This window comes from Molothrus ater, chromosome 3, assembly GCF_012460135.2.
Source record: "Molothrus ater isolate BHLD 08-10-18 breed brown headed cowbird chromosome 3, BPBGC_Mater_1.1, whole genome shotgun sequence".
Taxonomy (NCBI): Eukaryota; Metazoa; Chordata; class Aves; order Passeriformes; family Icteridae; genus Molothrus; species Molothrus ater.
The window spans coordinates 19,872,571-19,895,013 of record NC_050480.2 but is presented as its reverse complement, the minus strand read 5'-3'; the positions used below and the strand labels follow the sequence as shown (position 1 = coordinate 19,895,013).

General features: G+C 34.7%; 1 protein-coding gene across 1 annotated transcript in view; it reads left to right on the top strand.

Annotated features, from left to right (window-relative positions):
• SPATA17 (spermatogenesis associated 17) overlaps nt 1–22,443 on the top strand; it is an 87,431-nt gene that overhangs the window by 33,212 nt on the left and 31,776 nt on the right. The window contains exons 6-7 of the mRNA XM_036380465.1: nt 3,390–3,513; nt 20,483–20,686. Coding sequence (XP_036236358.1) covers nt 3,390–3,513; nt 20,483–20,686 — 328 coding nt within the window. The remainder of the gene's footprint in view (nt 1–3,389; nt 3,514–20,482; nt 20,687–22,443) is intronic.

Sequence of the window (22,443 nt, the reverse complement as noted above, 5' to 3'; positions counted from 1 at the left end):
GAACTTGGATTTATTTTCTCTGGGGAGGTGCATGTGTAGAAGAGCCCAAGCATGAAACTTCCCAATGAACACATTTCCATGTAAGCTATGTGGAAGTCTAGCTGTATTTGGAAGGTTAAGTTTATGTTAGTATCACTTATCCTTCTACACATTTTCTATATGGCAACAGTGAAACCCCTGCACAGTGCATGACATGTTAGTATTAATCTGCTAATGTGTGAAATAGTATATTCATATCTAACTGCTTTAGATTCTTTGCTTTTGTTGCTCCTTTTCAAATGCTTGAAAGCATGATAAAAGAATTGAAAGTTTCAGGTTCAAATAGCTTGAAACTATATTTATGCTAAAATATCTATGTTTCTAGTCAAGCAATGTTTGAACTGCTACATACCACTTATTTTGTACTGCCTCTCAGGAGGGAATCATCCTGGGAGCTTTTATCCCTGTGACAGAATTGTCTGCATGTTCTGTACAACTGTACAGGGCAGTATAGTGCCTGATAGAGATATTTTAGAATTTGCAACTGACAAAATGTGTCTGCTGCAAAAGTATGCTGAAAATTATTTGTAACTCCTTAAAAAATCTCAAACTTTTACATGGATTATGGTACAAATATTACTGAGGATATGTGATATTCAGGAATGATCATCATGAAAGCACTGTCTAAAAAGATCATGAATTACATGGAACTTCAACAGGTATTTTAGACTTCATTTAATTACAGCAAGTAATGATTATTAATAATTCATTCAAAGCAATCTGATAAATTCCCACTGATGACAACGGGAAACATTTTGCATCCCATTATCATTATTTCTGCAATACAAATCTATATCTTTGACATTATTTGTGGGTTTTTATCACCAGTTGTGTTCTAAATCAAAAAGCTTCCATATTCACTGTTAGGAAGAAGTACCTCAGTATATAACAATGTTGATTATTATTTCACCAGTTGTAGATAGGGGTACTAAAGCTGAATAGAATGCTCTTTAATCAAAAAGAAATAGCATTAAATATGTAAACCACAGATCATACACTCTGACATTGAAGGTAAAGAGGCATAAAATAAAAGAACAAAGTTGATACTATATGTATTGTCTATTTATTCATTTGTTTGGGATTGATGGATATAGAACAAAGAGTTTCCTAGTAAAAAATGCTTATGTACCTCCATGTAGTGACTCTGAAATCTGTACCTCGAGGACAAAGAAAGGTCACCAATCTCTCCAACACCTAGTTCTTTGTCAAAAATGGACACAGTTAATGAGGTTTGTTTGGTACAGCACAAATTCTCAGACACAGATAGAGATCCTTTCAATGGAAACAAATTTGTTTGGCTTTACCAGGTTACTTAGCGATTAATAATAGCCTTGAGATGCAGGTCAGAAAGGTCATCATCCCTGCTTGCCAACACAATCTAAAATGTGCAGCTACTCCGGCTCTGCAGGCTTTGAGGCCCCAGAACGCTATGCATAAAGTAAAACAGGCTATTTTCCAAATTCTTTTTTCATATTAATAAGCAATTTTCAAGAGAAGGGTGGCAAAATGGGGGCCATGCCACTCTAAGTAATTCATTTATTTTGCAATTTAATCTTATGTTGGAAAAAAATTACACTGCTGCAAAAGCATAGCATGGTGATTTTTAAACGTCAATGTGCTTCATAAGTAACCTTGTATGAAATATTGTATTAGCAGCCTTTAACAGTAAACTGCTACAAAAAATATTTTCAGAGATTCACCTGTGCATCTTTTCTGATTTGTATTTCCATTTAATTCTATTTTTCTTTTACAATTGAAATAAAATGTTTAATTACTTAATATTTGACTTATTTTAATTGATAAAATCTTGAAAGGTAGCATGAAACAAATATAAGTTCTACACTGAAACTTTTATTTAAAAATGTGATTTCAAAGTGTTCATATTCATAAACCAATTGTTGCTCTTTCATATATTTTGATGAACTAATTTAAAGATAATTAAAATATTAAGAGTAAGTCTGAGTAACAATCTTAAAAAAAGACTTTTGGGAGCAATATTACTTTTACATGGGATCATTCATATCAGCAAATTTGCCCATGTGCATATTTTGACATGATTTGACCCATGTCCTCACCTTGTCTTATTTGGTACTCATTGGCTTTGAGACTATTAATATGGACCTCTCTAAATAATCTGTTTTGCAGGAATATTTTAATTATGACTATTTAGTTATGTGAATAATATTTTTTCTTTTTATTTTATTGTATATACACACACTAGAAAACATAAAGACTAGAATTTACTCACCTAATTAAACTTTTTAGCAATCTAAATGCTTGACTGAATATGCTTGGTTTCTTTGGCACACAGGTTAATTTGAACTAGCCATTTTGTAATAACAAAATTAACAAATGTTAATCAAACTAACCTTTTTTAACTGGGTCAAAAAATTCTATACATGTGCACTGTGCACAATAGCACAGGATTTTGTTTCTTATAGAATATTAATTCACTCTTACTGTTTGCATAATTTATGGCAAGCCTGGCTCTGTGAAAAAAAAAAGCACCACCCATTTGGAAATCTATGCCCATTCTCTGTTCAAGTTTTCCTGTAAACATTCAGTTGAAATAATGAATTTTCTCCATTCTTTGAAACCTGGTGTTAGGTATAGTTCCATATTTCTTTTATGATGAACGGGTTTTTGGCACAGACTCACACATTTAGATGGCCCTGTGCATTTGCACCTCTGTTGTGCAGGGCTTCATGAAGCAGTTCAGTTCCTGGCTCTTGTGGTGGCCTATACAGCTCCCATCAAACCAGTGCAGAAATGACCTGTGCAAGGAGCCCAATGCCATGGAAACTCCTCCTAAGGACATTGTGTGCATGAAAGGTTCCCATCCCGTTTTCCTTTGTGCCTATTTTCTCAGCCTTACTCAAGGATCCAAGAGTGAATATCATCTCCTATCCCATGTCTGTTATCCTCTCTCATTCCATAAAATCTCCCCTGTCTGCAGATCAGGAGGTGTTGCAAGGCACTAGCTGAAACATAAGTGAACAACCCATATTCGTATTATAATAGCTTCCACATAGAGAAATTCAAAGTAAAATGACACTTAAAAGCAAATAAAAGGAGTTACATGAATAATATTTTATCAAGCTGTAAGCAATGTGAACCGAGATACTGCTCCTAATTTTGATCCTTTTAATCCTGTTTCTTCTTAGTTATATCCATGTAATATCCTACTGCTGTGGAACTGAAAGAACAGTAATTTTACATTCCAGTGGTGCCAGTATACTGCCAATATATAAGAACAAAACACTGTGAAGCTATGAAAGGGTTAAAGTAAAATAAAAGACTAGCATGTCTTTTGTTGTTATAATATAGTTAGCAGACTTATTTTATTACAGGTATGAACTTCAAGAATATGCAGATATGAAGGAAAATGAAGAGAAAATGAAAGACCTGGAAAAGAAAGAAAAGGAAAAGAAATACCAAGCTCGAAAGATGCATTACCTCCTTAGCACTGAGCAGGTTGGTAGACCTGTCCCTGACAGCTCATGCAAACCACTTGGGCCCCCAGCCTGACAGAGATAAACTAGCAGGCTGAATGGGACATGACTTGTTGAAAAGATATCACAAAGACACTACTTCGAGTTCAATTTAGTGCTTTTCTATAGGCAAGAGCAGGTACCATGACTATTCTGTGACAGTAGCTCATAGAGGCAGCATCAGCACTGCTGGCAGAAAGAGTCCAAGTCAGCAGTTTGATCTGCCACTGTGATAACACAACATGAAGGGCATAACCTCGCTTTAAAAACTCATTTTGACTGGCTTATTGTTGTGTTGTTGCACTTGTCAAGAACTAACAAGTTATTAAGCTGAGAAGGGATTTCATTTTTTCCCCCCTTTTTTAATTGAGATAATGCTTAGGTTGGTGCAGTGTTCTGCTTGTTTTTAGGAGAGATTGTAAATGTGGGTTTTCAGTTAAAGCTTTTCTTATTACTTCCTGAATCAGCTTATTTAGCATGATTGTTTTCACTCAAAAATGCCTAATACATCTTAAATATTATTATTAATTCATTTTGTATCAGTATTACTGGTATATTATTCCAAACTTTCTTATGGAAGCTGCTTTAAACAGAGAGGTAAACATATCAGTAGATGTATCTAATATAAATTTGATATGATTGGTAAAGCTTGTGGGTTTGCCTTTTTTTTAGTCCCCTCTTGTAAACTTTCATAAAAAATAAAAGGATTTTGTCTCCATAAGTGTTTGGCAGCTGATTGTTCTTTGTACAGATATGAAATTAACATGAAATATTAGTATGAACTTAATGCTTGCTTTTTTAAAGTTGTTAATCATAATCTGTGTTTAAGAACTGCTAATCCTAAAGAATGTAGGAAAAATACTATTACACTTAATGACAAAATATTTAATCTTCCCTTCTGTTTGGGAATTATTTGTGATACATTCTGTAGATAGAAATGTGGTTTGATTAACTAGATCTCAGTTATGAAAACTTGATGTGTAAGTTATGTTTAAGTTTTGTTTGTTTTTAATGCATATTATAATATAATTAAAAAATAGCATAAAAAAATTTCTCAATGGCTATTAGACAAGGAAGCTAGTTAATGACCGAAATTAGCTCACTATAATTTATTTTTCCACATGTAGATCTAGGATATTAAGAATAATCTGCACAGTGTTTTATATTGTTTTAAACTGTAGAAAATTGAGAATTCTTGTTTTGAACAGTGCAATTTATATAAACACATGCATTTAATATGCTTACCCAGAGTACAAAAATTGTCAGATTGGAGACATGGAATGACTTGTGATCTAGTAAGATTTTAGTAAGCTCAGTTCACCTCCAATGATATAGGCTTAGCAGGCTGTAACACTTTTTAAGGAATGACAAGTAGTTCCTCATTTCAGCTGTGGAGGACTGCTGGTAGAGGGCACCAGTAACTCTTATGGTCTGATGAATTTTGGTTACTAATTTGACAGAATTAGAATTCAGCTAGCAGAACAAAAAAATTCTTGGTTTTGGTTGCTGAGAATGGTTTGTGCATACTGAGACTCAGAGAACACAGAAGCTTTTCTTTATGAGAGAACTGAGCTCCAAGAGCTGTCTTCTTTTGCAGGTAGTATTTAAAAACACTAGTAAATGTAAATCAATGCAAAACCTACAGAAAACTTGAAAATCATCAAAGATATATTTGAAGTTAACTACTTACTGTGAAGTCTGTATTCCACAAGTCCACATAGTTGTAGAATTTGATATCTTGATAAGATACAGGGTGAATTATTTTCATGCAGAATTTACTGTTTTGTTGCTCTGTGCCTGACATTTTGCTCTCTAAATGTCTGGTCTTCTGACCTAGCTATAGCTACATCTTGCTGCTTTTAAAGAACAATTAATTGGATTGCTGAGCAAGGACCATTCACATCTCAGTAGAAACAGGCAGCAAAAGTCAACACTTTTGAGTGAGTTAAGAAAACATATCATTTGTAAGCAGGATACATAGCAAATGAAAAGAGGACATTGATAAGCTGGATTTATTGTAGAGTCATGCATTACCTAAAGCCCAGTAAGCTATAGAGATGACCTGCCAAAGTTTGGTTCTCCTCCCCTTCCTGCCATATGCACTGAGATTCAGTGGTGGAGCTGAACCACCTCATGCATCAAGGCTGCAGGTTATATGGACAGCATTGAAAAATCTTTATTTGCAATAATTGTTTCAAATATGTCTTATAGTTTGGAATATTCTTGTTTTAATACAGGCAAAAAGGGTGAGAAAAGGGTGTTTACTTATTGACAGAAAATAATTAAGAAGTTGTTGCTCCTCAATATTTGTTAAGAAAGGCATGTCAATTTTCATTCTTCTCTCCCAAGCTGAAGCCCACAATAACATCTCCGAAGTGTGTTTATATATCTATATATCTATATCTTTATCTATATCTATGTCTATATCTGTATACAAGGTCTGCCCCATTCCTAATTGCTAACATTGTTTTACTTTCAAGAAGTAAATCTGAAGAATGTGAATGTCAGGAATCTACAGGGGTGTCTGGTATGGATGCAATAGCATGACCTATGATTAATTTAGTGTTTTGTCCTTTTCATGAGTTAAATTGTTATTCAATTTATTTCTTTCATAAACTGTTACTTTTTAAAGAAAAACCACTTTCGGGTTGCTTAGTGCAAGACATTCCTATGTAAAATAGAGCAAGGAATAATTCTATGTGGTGACAACTTTGTGACTTCCAAACCAAATTCAATTTTAAAAATAGGATTCTCTGTATTTCTGGTTTTAAATTTTTTATATAACACAATCCTTTTCTTACGTGTTTTTTACCTTATCAGGCTGATAAATTTTGACTTTATGATGAGCATAATAAAAAATGTCTTTGTCTTTGTTAAGAGTATATCTCATAATTTCCTACCAGTAAAAAAAATTGTTTTCATCATTTTTACCTGTTTTATCATGAACTGAATTGTGATTTCTTATTGACACATGAAAACTAAAATAATTAAGTTTTTCTTATTAGTCCAGAATCACAGTATGCTATTTCCACTACAGTGGTAATGATCCCTTTTTTTCCAAACTGTCATTAATAAATAAACTACTTATTAAATGTGGTTTTCCATTATAAACATGTTTACCTATGCAGATTATTATTATATATCCCTGTAGTTCCTTTTTCTGTATTAACAACCTTCACTATAATTAACAGGTTCTTACTTCTGCTCTTTGTCATATTTTCAAGGCCAACATTTGTAGTGAGGGCCATCCCCTGCCAAGTGCTGACAAATGACCTTTAAAGTCAACGACGGAGAAAAGCACTGAATACATTCATAGCACTTTGCAGAAATGGGGATGAAGAGCCCACTTGTGTTGAAATATGTGGTTGCATGATTCTTGTCATTGGTATTTTCAGCCTTTCAAGAAATTTTGTAGTTGGTTTTTGTCTTACAATGGTGATGAGAGTCAGGTGTATGACAGTCTAAATCCAGAGATCCAGTATCAAGCTAGAATGCAGACCTGTGTTGTTTTTAGTATCTGCTGACAGAGCAAGCAGCAATGCTGAGGTGATTCTGTGAGTGGGAGCAGGTGCATCAGCACCTGCAAGTCCACAGTGGGACAGGGAGCAGAAGCCAGCGGTAACTGAAATACAGAGCAGAAGTGGTGTCCTGTGAAGTATTGAGTTCAGGAGAAGAGCCCTGTGGAAACTGTGTTCCAAGTGCCACAGCTGAAAAGGCCTTCTGCTATTACATTTTCTCCTGTCACTGAGGAGAGGATTCGAGGATCAGCAGAGCAACAGATTTTTCCCCTTTATAGATTTTTACTGTATAGCAAACAGTACTTGTAAGGTAAAAGAGTTTTAATTATCTTTTCTCTTTTCTTTTGTTTCTAAACAGATAAACACAATTAGTTTTTGTCACACAAAATAAATGTACAATTACTCCAGGAAGCCAAATTTCTTTTGATCTGCAAAATCTTGACAGCTTTGTCACACAACTGAAGAACATACTTGTACATTGTTCATAGTGGGATGTTACACATGCATTGCTTAAGCTTATCATTGCTGTGGCTGGTAGACTGAGTCACAGCCTCTCTTCTAAAGCTGCACCTCCTGCTCTGTGATAAATCATGCTGAGAGTAGATGAGCTAATGCTGCTCCTCCATTCTCTGGGAGCTTCTGTTCTATCTGAATGCTTTAACTATTGAGACCTTAGAAAATTAATCATGCTGTTATGTGTGTATGTCTACTCTTGACTTTTGTATAGCATTTTCTTTCTGTTGGCCCCCAATTAGAAGACCTGGCTGAATCAGACTTAAGGCTTTTCTGCCAAGCATCCTGTTTTTGACAGTGGCCAACAGCACGGCCTAGGGTAGAGGAATAAGATGGAGCAATGGGGCAATATTATTGCTGTCAAGAATACTCAGTTTCCAGGTAACAGTAGTTGAACGACTTGTAGTTCTTAGCTGTGCAACCTTCTATTTTTGTAATATTTAGCTGGGGTTTTTTTTGCCTCCATATTCCTTCAATTCCTGCCTCTCCTAATACCAAGAGAAGGAATAACCTAGACAGGGAGAGTGGGTTAAGAAATCTGGCACTAACACTAGCTCCCAAGTTGTTCTTCCTTGGAAGATCAGGTTCACTCATTCTGCTTGCAGTGTTGTTTTGCTCATGTATGTTCATTTCACAGCTTTGCTGTCTCTGATATTCTGCCACAGGAGAATATGCAACTGTGAAGTGCTTTATTCTTTCTCCACCAATTCATCTGGTTCTGGGGACTGCCTCTGCCACTCTGAGCAACACTGAAGTCCATCACTTTTCTTTAGCAAGGTGATAGTTTTTCCTGGTGTCCTTGGGCAGTTTGTGAACAGATACTGCTCATAAGAACCTGGTAATTTAGACCTGCAAGGGAAGAACAAAGTCCATGTGTAATACTAGGCCCTTTTCATTGTAGAAGTTTTAGAAACCATGGCATTCCTTTTAGGAGCAAGACACGAGTTCTCTTTTTGGATCACAGTAGTTTGGTTTTCAGTGCCTGCTTGAGTGTGTCACCATCTGTGTGTTGAGTCAGGGTAGTATGTGGCTGATATTGGCCCACATTTATTGCCATTGTAATAATGCTTTGTAAAGAATTACTTGTAAGGATATTATAGCTGATGCTGTAAAATAAGAAAGTATTTTGAATGGAACTAGTCTTGACTAAGATGATCCTTTCCAGGGAGATATAAATATGTGAGAAAGTACCCCTTTAATAGATTAGCACTATAGAAAACATTAAAAAAAGCCCCAAAACCCCACCTTAAGAATAATGTTCTGTGAGGAAGAAGGAAATGTTTGCTGTGAGTTACTTCCAAGGGAGTAACAGTGAAAAGTTCTAATATCAGCAATGAGAACCAAAATTTTCCATTTTTACTCTCTCTGTGTACCTCCATAAGCAATTCCATTTTAGCTTAATGGGAACCATTCAGCAAGCTTCTCTGGATTCTGTATTAGGGATTTTGAATATAAAGGAAGTAAAAACCTCCTTTGTTTTTAAGAACAGTTTCATTTTGATTTTCTGTATTTATTATAGATCTCAAAATATCACTTTTATCAATTGTTTCCATATTTATTTATAATTTTTCCATATTTATTTAGCATTTGTCAGTTCCTAGAGTAAAATATTTTAAATGCAAATTCTATTCAATGCTAAAGTAGTCATGTATTGAATTTTTCCTGTCAACAGAGATGGCAATTCATAAACATTATGCTGACTGCCTTTGTCCTCTTTTCACATTACTGGAAATCAGGAGTTAATTCTGCTGAAGTTACTGCACTTATTCAGGTCTAAATGTCTAATGTTCTAAGTGAGAAAGAAAAAAGGCCACAAAATCCTTCATGGAGTAGGTTAATGAATATTCAGGAGACACAACTGATTAATATGCCTCTAACCTAATGTGCTGTCCTGTAAGAACTTGAAAAACAATTGGTCTAAAATGACACTGTTTGACATCCACTCTGTCTCTGGACAGCTGGCAGTTTTATTCTTATAAAGGTGAGGACTCAGTGGATAAAGCCCTAGCCTTTGATCTCCAGATCCACAGTTTAAGAGACAAGGCTGCAAGTTTGGTCATTTGAGCTTAGTCCCAAGTGAACAGTCCACATCACAAAATGATTATACATAATTTGTTACTATTGGCAGTGTCTGTTCAGGAAAGGCCAAGGACTGAGCTAGCATGAAGAATAAATTAGCTCTTACCTTTTACATTTTATTTCCTCCCTCTTTACTGTTGTAATTTTATTATCCTGTCTCTAAAACATTCAGGGGATGAAATTATCATTCATTATAATACTAATACTTCTTGAAGATGAACTAAAATAGTCAATTTTTTTTTTATTCTAGGTGCCCCAATCAATGAACATCCCTACCTATCCATGGGTGTTTAATATCCACTCATCATTTCTCTGCCAAGTAGTCAGATGTTTCTGAGTACTTTCCAAAGCTTGTACCATGAAAAATCCGATTTAAATTAAAGAGGGTGAGCTTTCTTAGTTCTCAGGCAGGCTTGCAGCTACATTTAAATTGGACTTGTATGTGAGGCACTTCATGCTGCAGTATTCTGTTTTTATAAAATATGATTTCCAAAGGGTTCACAATTTGCATTATATCCTTCTGACAGTACTTGTGACAGGTATGTTCAATTAACAAGCTTTCCTCGTGTATTCACTTCCCACTGGAAGCCAGATGTATCAGTCTATTCACAGGCATTCACTCCAGGAAAATCATTCCAATCTTGTGCCTCATGGGGCACTGTCCACACCATCTCAGTTCACTTGGAAGGTATCTCAGTTCGTGTTGTTTAACGTTTCTGTCATAAAAAAGGACGAAGTAAGGTAAACTGAAAGAAGACAGTAACTGAGCTGTTTGTGATTCTGAAAGACGTTGTATTTTGAATGCCAGCTCAAAATTCCAAAAATGACCTTTAAGTGATATGCACACACAATCAAAAATCTCTAGTTCTCTTAGAATCTGAGTCCAGCTCTTGCCCTTTGGGATAACTAATCTTGAGAACACAGAACTGTAATTCTGCTACTCAACACACTATCATGGTGATGTAAAAAAGAGGGAAAGAGCTGAAAGCCAAAATACACTTTCAGAATCTATTTGGTCCACCTACAGGCAAAATAATTTAGTGACAAACTTTTCAGCTTCCATAGATTTTCCAGTTTTGCTCATATTCTTTTCAATCAGACATTTTTGTTCTCCAGGAAATAGTGGTTATCTCTCTAGGGAGGACAAGTACCGTCAAAGCCAAAACTAAGATTGTAAGTGTGGTGATCTTCTTGCCCAGAAATGGGTAACTATGGTTAGAGGATGGAAGAAGTGCTGTCTGCTGATACCATAACCAGTTTCCTATGCAAAATGCATGGATGTGAACTATTTCAGATGTGTTTCTTCCCAGTGTCAGTGAAAAGTACTTCCCTCCCATTCACTCTTCTCTGAAGTCTCAGCCTAGCACAAGTGGTAAGTGAAAGTATTTCCAACAGAAATCAATAATTTCTCCTTTTGTCCCACTACCTAGAAAACAAGATACTCACTTCTCATTCTTTAAAGATAGTCAGTGAATGAACTTTTAAACATTATCTGTGACAGTATTGTAAACTCTATTTTTCCTAAAGGCTTCCTGCTATAAAATAATTTCAGTTTTTTTGATAACTGGTTAACTGTTCCAAGAAATGAGAGTTTACACAAAAAATTAATCTCTCGTTAGAAAGAGCTTAATACACGATAAAATGTAAAATTTGAGTGTTGTTTTCTGATTGATCCTATGCAAACTTAATTTTAAAGATTTGTCCCAGTAGATATGGCAATATTTCTCAGAGATTCTTCTGAAGAGCTTGTTACTAGCCATATCACACAAAGCTTGATATTTTAACAGAGTGACATGTCTGTATCTACCATGTATTATAGCATTGAGCATTTCAGCCTTAGTAATTTAAAAATCCAGTAGCTAGAAGGTCCCTGCATTCAAACAGTCTTTTTCGGCATCTGAATTGCATAATCCCTATTTGTGTGGATTTTTTCTAGACAACAAACTTTGTACTCAATTCCTGTGGGTAGGATTAATGGCAGAGTTTAAAGGACAAGCTGTGTGATCTATCAAAAAGTGTACATGCTGAGATCTTAGAAAAACATGACCACATTTTGTGTATTACTGTCAATTGGGGTGGCAAAAGGGTTGGATTGCTGCAGGGTCAGAAAGCCGGTAAGAATGAGTTATATATTGAATGATGGCTGTTTGTAGGATATGGTAAAAACATTTAAGAAAGAATCTATACTGTAAGGAAATCACAGTGCAGCACAACATCAGCTAAATAGTTCACAAAGCTACATTCAGAAATGATGGAACTCCACTGACATTCTTGAAATAGTTACTGGTGTAAATTTGGTTAATGCGTAGTAGTTCATCTGGTATTTAACCAAGTTGGTGTGAGCTATGGTCTTGCTCAGGTAATTTTTTTCTCCTTTTTCTCCTATATTAGGAGAAGTACATGCTAAGTAAGACATAATTGCCTAAGAGAGAGGTTAGGAATGGCGTGGGAGAAGTCATGAAGATAAAATACCATGCATGTCTCAACAGCAAACCTTCCTGTTGATTAAGAAGTGGCACTGATGGTATCCTTGCTTTAATGAGACTTCAAGATGAGTGATGCACACACCAGTTCTTTTGTTTTTCAGCTCTTAGGCAACAGAATAGCATAATGGTAAAGTTCTTTCATTACTTCCATTGTTTATTCCATATTCCGTGCTTTTGTTTAGTATCTAATATATACTGTTAATTTGGGAATTGTGTCTGTCCTTCAAGGGACATTACAAACACTGTGCATCTCCCTCTATCTGTTGTTTACTTTGTTTTCAGTTTTTCCATTTCAACAATCTTTTAATAAAGTCCTCGTCTTTGGGGTTTTTTTTCTGATTATTTCACTCTTTTCTACTAATTTCTGACTACCTTTAGTAATCAGACTAACATGCTTCTGTTCCCTGATTTTTCTTTCCCTATACAATACTACAACTGTTCATTAAACCTTCCCCTCATTGTTTATTGGTCTAGGCTGCTTTGTTAAACATTCTGCCACATTCTGAGTTTTTACTCATTGCTTAATCCCATAGGTTTACTGTTTAATAAATCTGTCAGCATATATGTCTGTGAGGGAATACTCACATGTAAGCACAATGCAACAGACATAAGGCACAAGGAAAAGAATGTTACATTGTTTTGGTTGCACCTATGCAGTTTTGAGGAGTAAAACAATTCTCTATTTAGCAATTATGTCCTTGACAAAGGAAATCTCCATATGATTTCCATCTTTACCTGATACAAAGAGCTTCTCCTCTCTTCTGATATGTTGCAGGTAACTTCTGATGTTACAAATTAGAAGAGTCTAAGTGGTACAATTAGAAGGATTTTTCTCAATCTAGTTATAAAAGGAGTGAATTGCAAGTAGATTTTTTTGTAGAAAAAAAATCCATTGTGACAATGGATGGAATTATAATTTTAAAGATGTAAGTAATATCACATTTGTAGGTATGTGTTTTAAGGCTCTGAAAACTTCTCACAAGATACATTATTGTAGCCTCAATACTGTTTGTGTATTTACAGGCAGTTATTGAGACACAGAAAAATAAATTCACCTTCAGAGATTATTTTTCAGACTAAGGTCTTTAATTCCCACTTACTCAAGGTGGTTATAGAAGCAGCTTTCTTTCAGAGATTCTTATAATTTGTATGTTATCCCATACTCAGCCTAGCACTTCTTAAATAGAAAATTTTAACAATAAATGAAATTTCCTGTTCCTGCTTTTAAAATAAAGCCATTCAGCAATAATTTGTATTTTTCTGCTTGTTTTGAAATCAGAAGTCAAATGAGAAGAGAGTAAGAGAACTTTGAATGTGCTGTCCCTGTATTGTGTCTTTATCATAAGAGTATTGTTTCCCATGCCATCACTCACTCATTCAAGTTATTATCCCTGATCTAGTCAAGTCATCAAGAGCCTGCGTTAGAATTAGATTTGACAGAGTAAGCCTCAGTCAGAGAGACAATCAATGAAAGGTGGATGCATTTTTGGGATGCCTCTGCATCTGCTGGGCTACTGTGTTTTGGATATTGTGCCACAATATTTCATGCAGTAAACGAAGATTATGTTTCTCTTTTGTCTTGATGCCTAAATGACCAAGCAGTTGGTACCTGTTTGGATACTCAATTGCGGTGTTGTTTCCTGCAATTGAACTTAGTGCCTTGCATGTTTAGAGGTTGGTTTTATGGTCTGTGGCCAGGATACTGGACTTGAATATTTCCTTAACACCTCATTGTACAGTCCATAAAATTGCTGCTTGGTTTACTTATACAAGTGCATTTAAACTGTGACTGCACTATTATTTTAATATCAAGCAAACATTTCACAGATGAAAAGGACTGAACCAAGCTTTTCTGAAGGCAGAATAACAATAATTAATGTTTCTATTACTCTGTTTAAACAGAATATATATTAAGCAGAAGACAGGTAATTAATCCCACTTGAAAGAAAATACGCTACTCATCACTCATTTATGAATTCTTCAGTCTCTTCTTAAAAGCAGTGTCTCAAAGAAAGGTAAAATACCTTAGGAGCAATAACAGGCTAGGTCCTCTGGTTCTTATTTAGATGAAATTCCTGAGAGTATATTTTTCAGGGATTAGAGGATCAGGCCTGAGGAGTAGCATTAGCTCAGTGAGAACTCAACCTACATTTATAAAGCTGGGTGAAATTCTTCCTATTGTCAGGCATGGTAAAGAAGTTTTATCTCAAACCAGAATGTTAAACCATACTATGGTATTTTTCCAACAGCTGCATAAACTTTACAATGTATTTATTAATTGTTAATGCAAAACTCTGTTCACATTAGTTAAAAAATTGCAGATTGTTGCTAGTAGAATATATTGTATTGAAGCTTAAATATTTTGATGTTTCGAATTTGAATTCATGGACATAGTCTTATACTTGTTGCTAGAACAGTGTTTACAGATTTTTTATAGATATTCTTTCTAAAACAAATCTCATATAAAGTCTTGGCATTTTATTTTCACTAAATATGAAATATTCTGAAAGTCTGTAAAAAGCTAGTTATTTAGAAATTCAAAATTCCTTCTCTTTTACAGACATCTTTGCAGCATTATATAAACATTTATTTCCTTGTGAATCATTAATGTTTTAAGGTATTTCTTTTCCCTGCTAGAGAAACTATATCTGGGGATTAACAGGATTGTTCACTGGAATTCATGTGGAAGCATAACTGCAGTAGCTGAGAAATGATCATGTTTCCTTTTAGTTCTCAGCAAGAGTAATTGAATGTTGAATATCTTACTAAACGCTGGACTGTGACAGTGTGTTAACACTCCAACTATCTCCTAACAGCAGGGCAATTATTTGCTGAGTGGGATTTTTATAAATCCCCTGGCAGTAGTATGTCCTGATAATTATGATGAAGTGCACTGGTCAGTGTTGATTCAGCAATCCCATCTCTAGCAAATATTTCATTCACAGCTCTCCTTCATGCTTTTACTTTTATGGCTTTTAAAGATCTCTTACCTCTCCTCTCAGCTTGCTTAGGTTTTTTTACAAAATACAATCGAGCAAGAAAGGATTTTCAAGTTAAGTGCCTATTTTGTTGAAGTCTTTTCTTTCTCATTTAACTCCTATTTAAAAGACCAGAGTGAGAAAGTAGCACTTTATTTAGGTTCTTACTGTGAAAACCACTTGCACAAGCTTCCTCCCTCAAAGCCGTTTTTTTCAAGATTAAATGACTGTTAAATTAAACATTTATATTCATGATATATGTTGATTATTTCAGTCATTCAGAGTTGATATGAAAAAAGTAATTAAAACAGAGCATGTCTTTATTATTGCTTAGTTAAGTTACAGTAAAAATATGTAAATATATCAGAACACACTTTCTATTGATTTAATCCTTGCAATTTATCTTCAGCTCAACTTTGTCAATTTTTAATTTTGCATGTGTATTATCATTTGCAATACAATAGCTATGCTGTATCTTAGAACATATTTGGTTTGCAATTTTTTACATAGACTTCAAAAGATCAGCCAAGAAGTACGAAAGAAGACTAATAAATAAATAATTAATAAATTGAAGTTGCAGAATCTAAACTGCTCAGGATTTATTATACCATTTGGGATCACCTGTCTTTCCGATGTACTGTCCAGCATGGTCAACACAGCCTTGTTTTTCCCCTTCTACCTGCACCTTTTTCTTTCCTTTCTTTGTTACTTCCTTCTTTCAATTTCTTTTGCTGCTGCCATAATTCATAGTTAGCTTTCAAGGAAACTCCTTAATAATTTTCTTCTTTTATTCTGGAAAAAAAAAAAGATTAGATAGAAAGAGTAAACTCTTGCTCTCTGTATCGAAATGATAAACAGGAAAAGACAAAAATGGATCTTCTTTAGCACTGAGTAAATACAGCATCAGTAGTGGAAGCAATTCAGACTATAAAATCCTAAATATTTTCCTTGCTAATGTTTATTAAATCAATATTTGTTTCCTTATGATTTTTTCTTCCTTTATATTTGAGCATTAATTATAAAGATAAGAAAATGATTGGGAGGAAACTAAATGATAGAGTGTTAGAAATGCAGAAGAATTAAAAATATTAATGTAATACTAAGGATGACTGCGTAACAAATGGTACATTTGCCAGTATGCTTGACCTGATGCAATTAATATTCCAGGTCACGCTTGGGTTTCCATGATGGAAGGTCTGAGGCAGAGAATTCTAGGGGAAAATACATCTATTGTATAACTCATTTCTCTTTCTCACTCTTTCTTTTTTTCTTTTTTTTTTATTTTCCCTGATGAGTCAGAACCATCATCTTAAAAAAAAAATATCTCTGCTTTCACACCTCATTTGCCATATTCACCACTGGGCCACCATTTACCAGAAGGGCCTGATGTAAGGAGGTCAGTAAGAAGCTATTAGCAGAATCCCCTCCTGAGATTTCTTTGGTCTTATTGAGGTGGAAGTTAGCATGACAGTACTGCAAATAACTCAGCTTAAGTTTTTTTAACAGTTAGCACAGATTTCCCCATAGTGTTTGTCACTTTAGAAAATTGTTCCCGGAAATGAAGTCCTGAAATCTGGCTTTGACAGAGGTCCTTCTTAGTGTTGAAGAGCATGGGTACAGAAAAATATATTATTCTCCCTGCAGACAAGAGGTACTTTTTTGTAATCTATGGTAATTTGGAGTGTTACATATTTTCTTCTGGACTAAAGGTGGGGAAAATATTGAAATCACAGTATGGGGTAATATCCAAGACAGATACTTTTCTACCATTGAAAAAGCAGTATTAAGTACAATGGTTTTGTGGTTGAGAGAATATTTTATTAAAGTAGGGAAAGAAAATGAAGTAATGCTTTTAATACATTGTATTTGTCTCAAGAAGATATTCAAATATATTAAGTACCAAAGGCTTTGATTCCTGAAATTCTTAGATTTCTGTAGACTGCCAGCTCCCTGCAGAGGACAGAATGAATAGGGTATTCATCACCACATTGCACAACACAAGAAATTCCAAAAACAAGACTAAAACTTGCAGAGATATTTTTAAAAAAGAATGGAAGCAATTTTTCCAGTGATTGATCTAAACTGGAAAGTAGAATCAAACTCATCCTCTTGTCTCTCCTACCATACTTTACCAATTTTAAATCTAGGGCTAACCTTACCACAAACCTTGGGGAATTTAGAATAAATTAGTATTAATTTTATCTGTCTAGATACTATCTCTGTTGATTGCTTTGTTATGTGTCTTGTTGAATACTTCAACATATATAGTTAAAATGTAAAGTAATTAACAAGGATTGCTTGAAAAATCATTATTGAAATACGCACTTTGTAATCAATTTTGACCCATATCATACAAAGAGTTTCACCTGTAGAAGAAGCAAAAACTTTTTAAGTGTCTGGTTGGCCTCTCTAAACTACAAATCCATTTTCACAGTTGATATAGTATCTGTATGCATTTAACATGAGAGTATGTAAAAAAAGGGTAACAAAAGATGATTCTTTGTTAAGACACCTGTTCAGCAATAATAATTCCAAAGACACTGAATCAATAGATTTCCACATTTATTATGGCTAATTTTGGTTTCATTAAAAATGCTAAAAGCCAATTTTATTAGAGCTCTTGGTGATACTCAGTAGCATTTCATAGTGTTTGAACTCTTTATGAACTATAGCTTTTTATTACTACCAAACATTTAATGAAAGAAGCACAAAATAGAATATACACAGTATTTTAATAGAGATTGCAAAATGCAGTTTCAGAAAGCCATTTTACTCATGGAGACACACTATCTCTCAGTGTGACTAAAAGAAGTAACCTAGACAGAACATCGATTTAAAGTTATTCTTGCATTTTATTCTCCAGAGGAAGAACATTTAAATTATTTCAGATACTGTATTTTTAGACTTTGGAGTAACAAACCCAAACCCCAAACCTGTGTTCTGTAGATTGGAATAATAGAACAATTAATTTTTTTTTCAGTTAAAAAAAATTAAATATTTCCTTTTCAATTTGCTCTTCGGCATATTTTATTTTTTTTTTTTTTTTTAAGAAAAGGCTTAAAAAGAGGTGTAAATTTTGGGAAGACTCAGCCCTGATCAGGATATGTTACCAATCAACAAATCCATGCCTGCCAACTTTAGAGAGATGTTATGCCTTAGTGTTTTCTTCCAGATCACCCTGATTCTCAGTGATGAGCATGGAGATGTTTCTCTTCTGGATAATATTTAAATTTTCAGTGCCACTGTCACTTTCTATAAAATATGTTTCACAGACATACCATGAGAGCAGGGTCTCTCCCCATGGCTGGGAACCTCTGCACACTCGTGGCATGTCTAGAAAACAGTCTCCACAGCTGAGTATGGATGGTGTAGGAAGGGGTGGAAAAATGAAGCAACAACGCAGTGAACAGTTCAGTGAAATATGTGAAAAAGCTTATCATTTTTCTATTTACTGTCATCAACATAATGAAGGCAAAACTTAATTTTTCATAATGTAGGCAGATTCAAAGGCTTTGGTAGGACTAATGAGTGAAGTGGTGTAATGACCATGGCATAGAGATGGTTTGTGTATCTCCAGCGAGGGATCTTATTTGTTTGATTCTAATGCATTCCATTTGTATGGAATTTGTATTGACTGTGGCATTTTATATTTGAGAAAACTTGTGTAGGAAGTATATGGTGTAACTGCATTCAAAAATTGTGGGAGAGTGCAATAAATTTCAAGACAGCCCATGGAACTTCTCTTTATGTAGCACTTACAGATCACCGAGTGGTCACAGGCAAAACTACAGGGCTGATAAGAAAATTGCAATATAACAATGCATGAAGTACTATGAAAATAATAACAGCATGAGGAGAATCTGTGACTTTATGAGATGTTTATGTGAGAACAAGCCAGATCTGCAGAACAAAAGATTAAGTTGCAGCTGGACTTTACAGATCAGAGAGACAGACCTAGAATTTCCCCTACACTCCAGTGATTCTCTTGCCTGCTGTTTGAAGCATGGATCCCCACCATTCTAATTTGGCATCCTGAGGAGCTGAAGGAACAGCCAGTGGTTTTTTGGCATACTTATGTTTCTACCACTTACCTCTATTCAAGTCATCTTTCCCACTGTACATTTTACCCATTAATGAAACAGTTTGTAGGGTATGCTCTAAGAGGGGAACAAATAACAGAGAAGCAAAATAAATTGTCATTAGACTTGTACAATTTAGAGATGAAGAATGTAGCTTTTAAAATTTTAAATAGCCCAACACTATTTTGAAGAAGCTGAATAGTTTTTTAAAAAAAGTATCTGTTAGACCATATGTTTTATATGTACCTTATTTAATTTTTTGACACAAGAAACTGGAACTTTCCAGTAGGATATGTTAATGAAAAATGTATTAGAGCTCATTGGGGACAGTTCTGTCCTCTCAGCCCCAAGAGTTTAATACTTTGTGAAGAGGCTGATGCCCTACACAGTTTTCTCATGGGTCCTCAATAGTGCTCCAAAAGAGCAATACAAGATTTTAAATATTTACTCTTTTCTTTAACTTTCCACGCATCTCGAAACCAATTTCTTTCCCTACTATTTTTATTCAAGATTTATTCTAGTAAGTAGAATTATGATAAATGCAAAGGAAAATATATTTTAACTGAGCAAGTCTGCTTTAAAAGTTTTAGTATACCTTTATAGAAAATATTATTATCTTTAAACAACCCTGTATCTTTAAATTAATTTTTGTATATTTTAATCATTTGTCATCTGTTTTATGGGAAATTTAGTGGCATTGTGCAATATGGAAAAGTAATTCTCATATATAACAGTTCATAATTAATTCAGTAAACTCACATATGTCTATTTGGGAATTGTTTATATAAAACTGATAAAATGCCTGCATATATAGGTATGATTTGGGAACAGTTGTCACATAATTTTGACTTGCCAGATATTCACAGATTGTTAAAGATGCAGATTGCTAAAACAGAATTTGAAATATGTGTTTTATAGCGGTAATTGTTATATTATATCACACTAGTCATACAATTAGTGATGTAAAAAAAATCAAATTCAGTGGCAAATGAACCTTTCTATTTTAGTCACAATTTAGAAATCATTGTGCTAAATTTTTGTTTTTCATGTGTTTTCTCCTGTTAAGTCTAAACACGTTGTAATAGCTGTTCAGGAATTTATTGTGGACATTTTGTTGGGAAAAAAGCAATTATTGGTTTTGATATTCCAAAAATTCTCTTCTATTTCTCCTTAACTATTTCTCCTAACTTGACTGATTTACTTTTAAAAGTGCAGCAGGTGCCACTGTCTGATTTTGATCATAGTTTATGTAGAAATTTAAATGAGTTGAAGCCAAAGATGATCCCATTTTCTGCTCAGATTCCAGGCGTCTACAATTCACCATTCAGGAAATCCCCAGATCCAATGGAACTGCTGCTACGGCAGTCAAAGCCACTGACCCACAGGAAGCAGCAAGTGAAGAGTCCCTTTGCTGATGAGCTATATTGCTGGCCAACCTGTAAAGAGCCTCCAGCTTTTGTCACATCACTGCCTGTGCTACCTGCTGACAGACAGAAACCTCAGGTAACACGTTCCAGTGACTCTGCGGCAGCTTTTGCTCACATCTTTTATCAGAGATTATCACAGAATATCTTGAGTTGGATCATCAAGTCTGAAAATCCCTTTTGTGAATGTTTTTTTAAAATATAAATCTAGTGCTTGCATTGAAGATATAAAGTCTTTGACACAGATTTGACTTAAAGAAAAAAGAAATCTACGTGTTACGTAGAAACAGGGAAATATTAATTCTTTATATGTTGTTTTTGTCCTTTGGGAAAAAAAGTGTAATTTATGATATTTCAAAGGTATGACCTGATATTATTGAATATCAATATTATGATTAATTAGAGCTAGAATTCTTAATTTCTAATCTTAAATCAGTAAAAAAAGGAGAAATTAAAGGTGATAGGAAAAATTAAACAGTTGTTAATAACTTTGTCCTCAGTTTGCAATTTTTTTCCATATGAAGACTGAGGCATCCTCTCAGTTCAGAATAGTTCCTACTCTCTTGTGTCCACTAGATGTGTGAGAGCTTTAATAACAAAGATTTCTACATGTTCTGCTCCATCACAACTAATTTGCCCATCTTCCATTATTAACTGTCATAGTCTCAATTTTAACTTCAGTTAATGTCACCGTATCTGGCAGGTAGATTTTTTCCTTTCCTGTAGAGTTATGGACATCTGTGGGATAATGCGTCAAAGCAAATGTCTCACAAGATAGTAAAACAGCTTTTGCTCCCTTATTATCAAAACCTGCTGGGAATGTGACCAATAATATATACAGCAGAAAAAAATTTTGAGAAATTTGTGTTCCACACTTGATCATAATACAATGAAATGTAGCTTTTGCCAGTAGGTGCCTATACAAGTACTTCAGGGATAGAAATATTTTGAGTTTCCCTCTGTTCTGAAGAATTTTTCAGTTTGCCCAGTCTACTGAATCTTCTACTTAGCTCACACATACACTTTCCTTGCTGGTTTCACTTTGAGTGAAACAACATCTTTAGAACCTCTGACACTTTTCCATTTAGTACTCCATTCTATATTTAAATTTCCTTATTTGTATCTTGTTTAGAAAGACAATACTTCTAAATGAGTCCTTCTTAGCAACTTTCAGTGAAACTATCACCTATCTGCAGAAATGTAACAACTTGAGCAATAAGCAATGTATATATACATATATCTCTAATGGTGTTTTACTCCTCTGAATCAATATTGCTCTCTACAACTCTCTGAAAGGAGGCTGTAAGCCAGGTGAGGGCTGGTCTCTTTTCCCAGGCAACAGGACAAGAGGACATAACATCAAACTGTACCAGGGGAGGTTCAGGCTGGATATCAGGAAGAATTTTTTCACTTTAAGGTAGTCAGGCATTAGAACAGGCAGACCAAGGAGCCGGTGGAGTCACCATCCCCAGAAGTGTTCAAGAAATGAGTGCACATGGCACTTAGTGCTATGGTTTAGTTTGACAAGGTGGTGTTTGGTCAAAGATTGGACTCAATGATTTTGGAGGTCTTTTCCAACCTTTATGATCCTATGATTCTAAGAAGGTCTGTGATTCTGTGATTCTAAGAATGAATCTGGAGAAGCAGAGGTGAGCCCACTGCTTATAACAGTAGGAATCAACTTCAGGGCAGTTCTCCACCTTTGTCCTTCCTTCCTTGTGTTGTCCCTATCCTGACTGCTTTGAGATTCCTCATAGAACGACCTCATTGACTCACATTAGAATTGAGACAAAGTGTGAGCCAACAGGCAGTTTGGGTGATCAGGGAGTTTGGAGT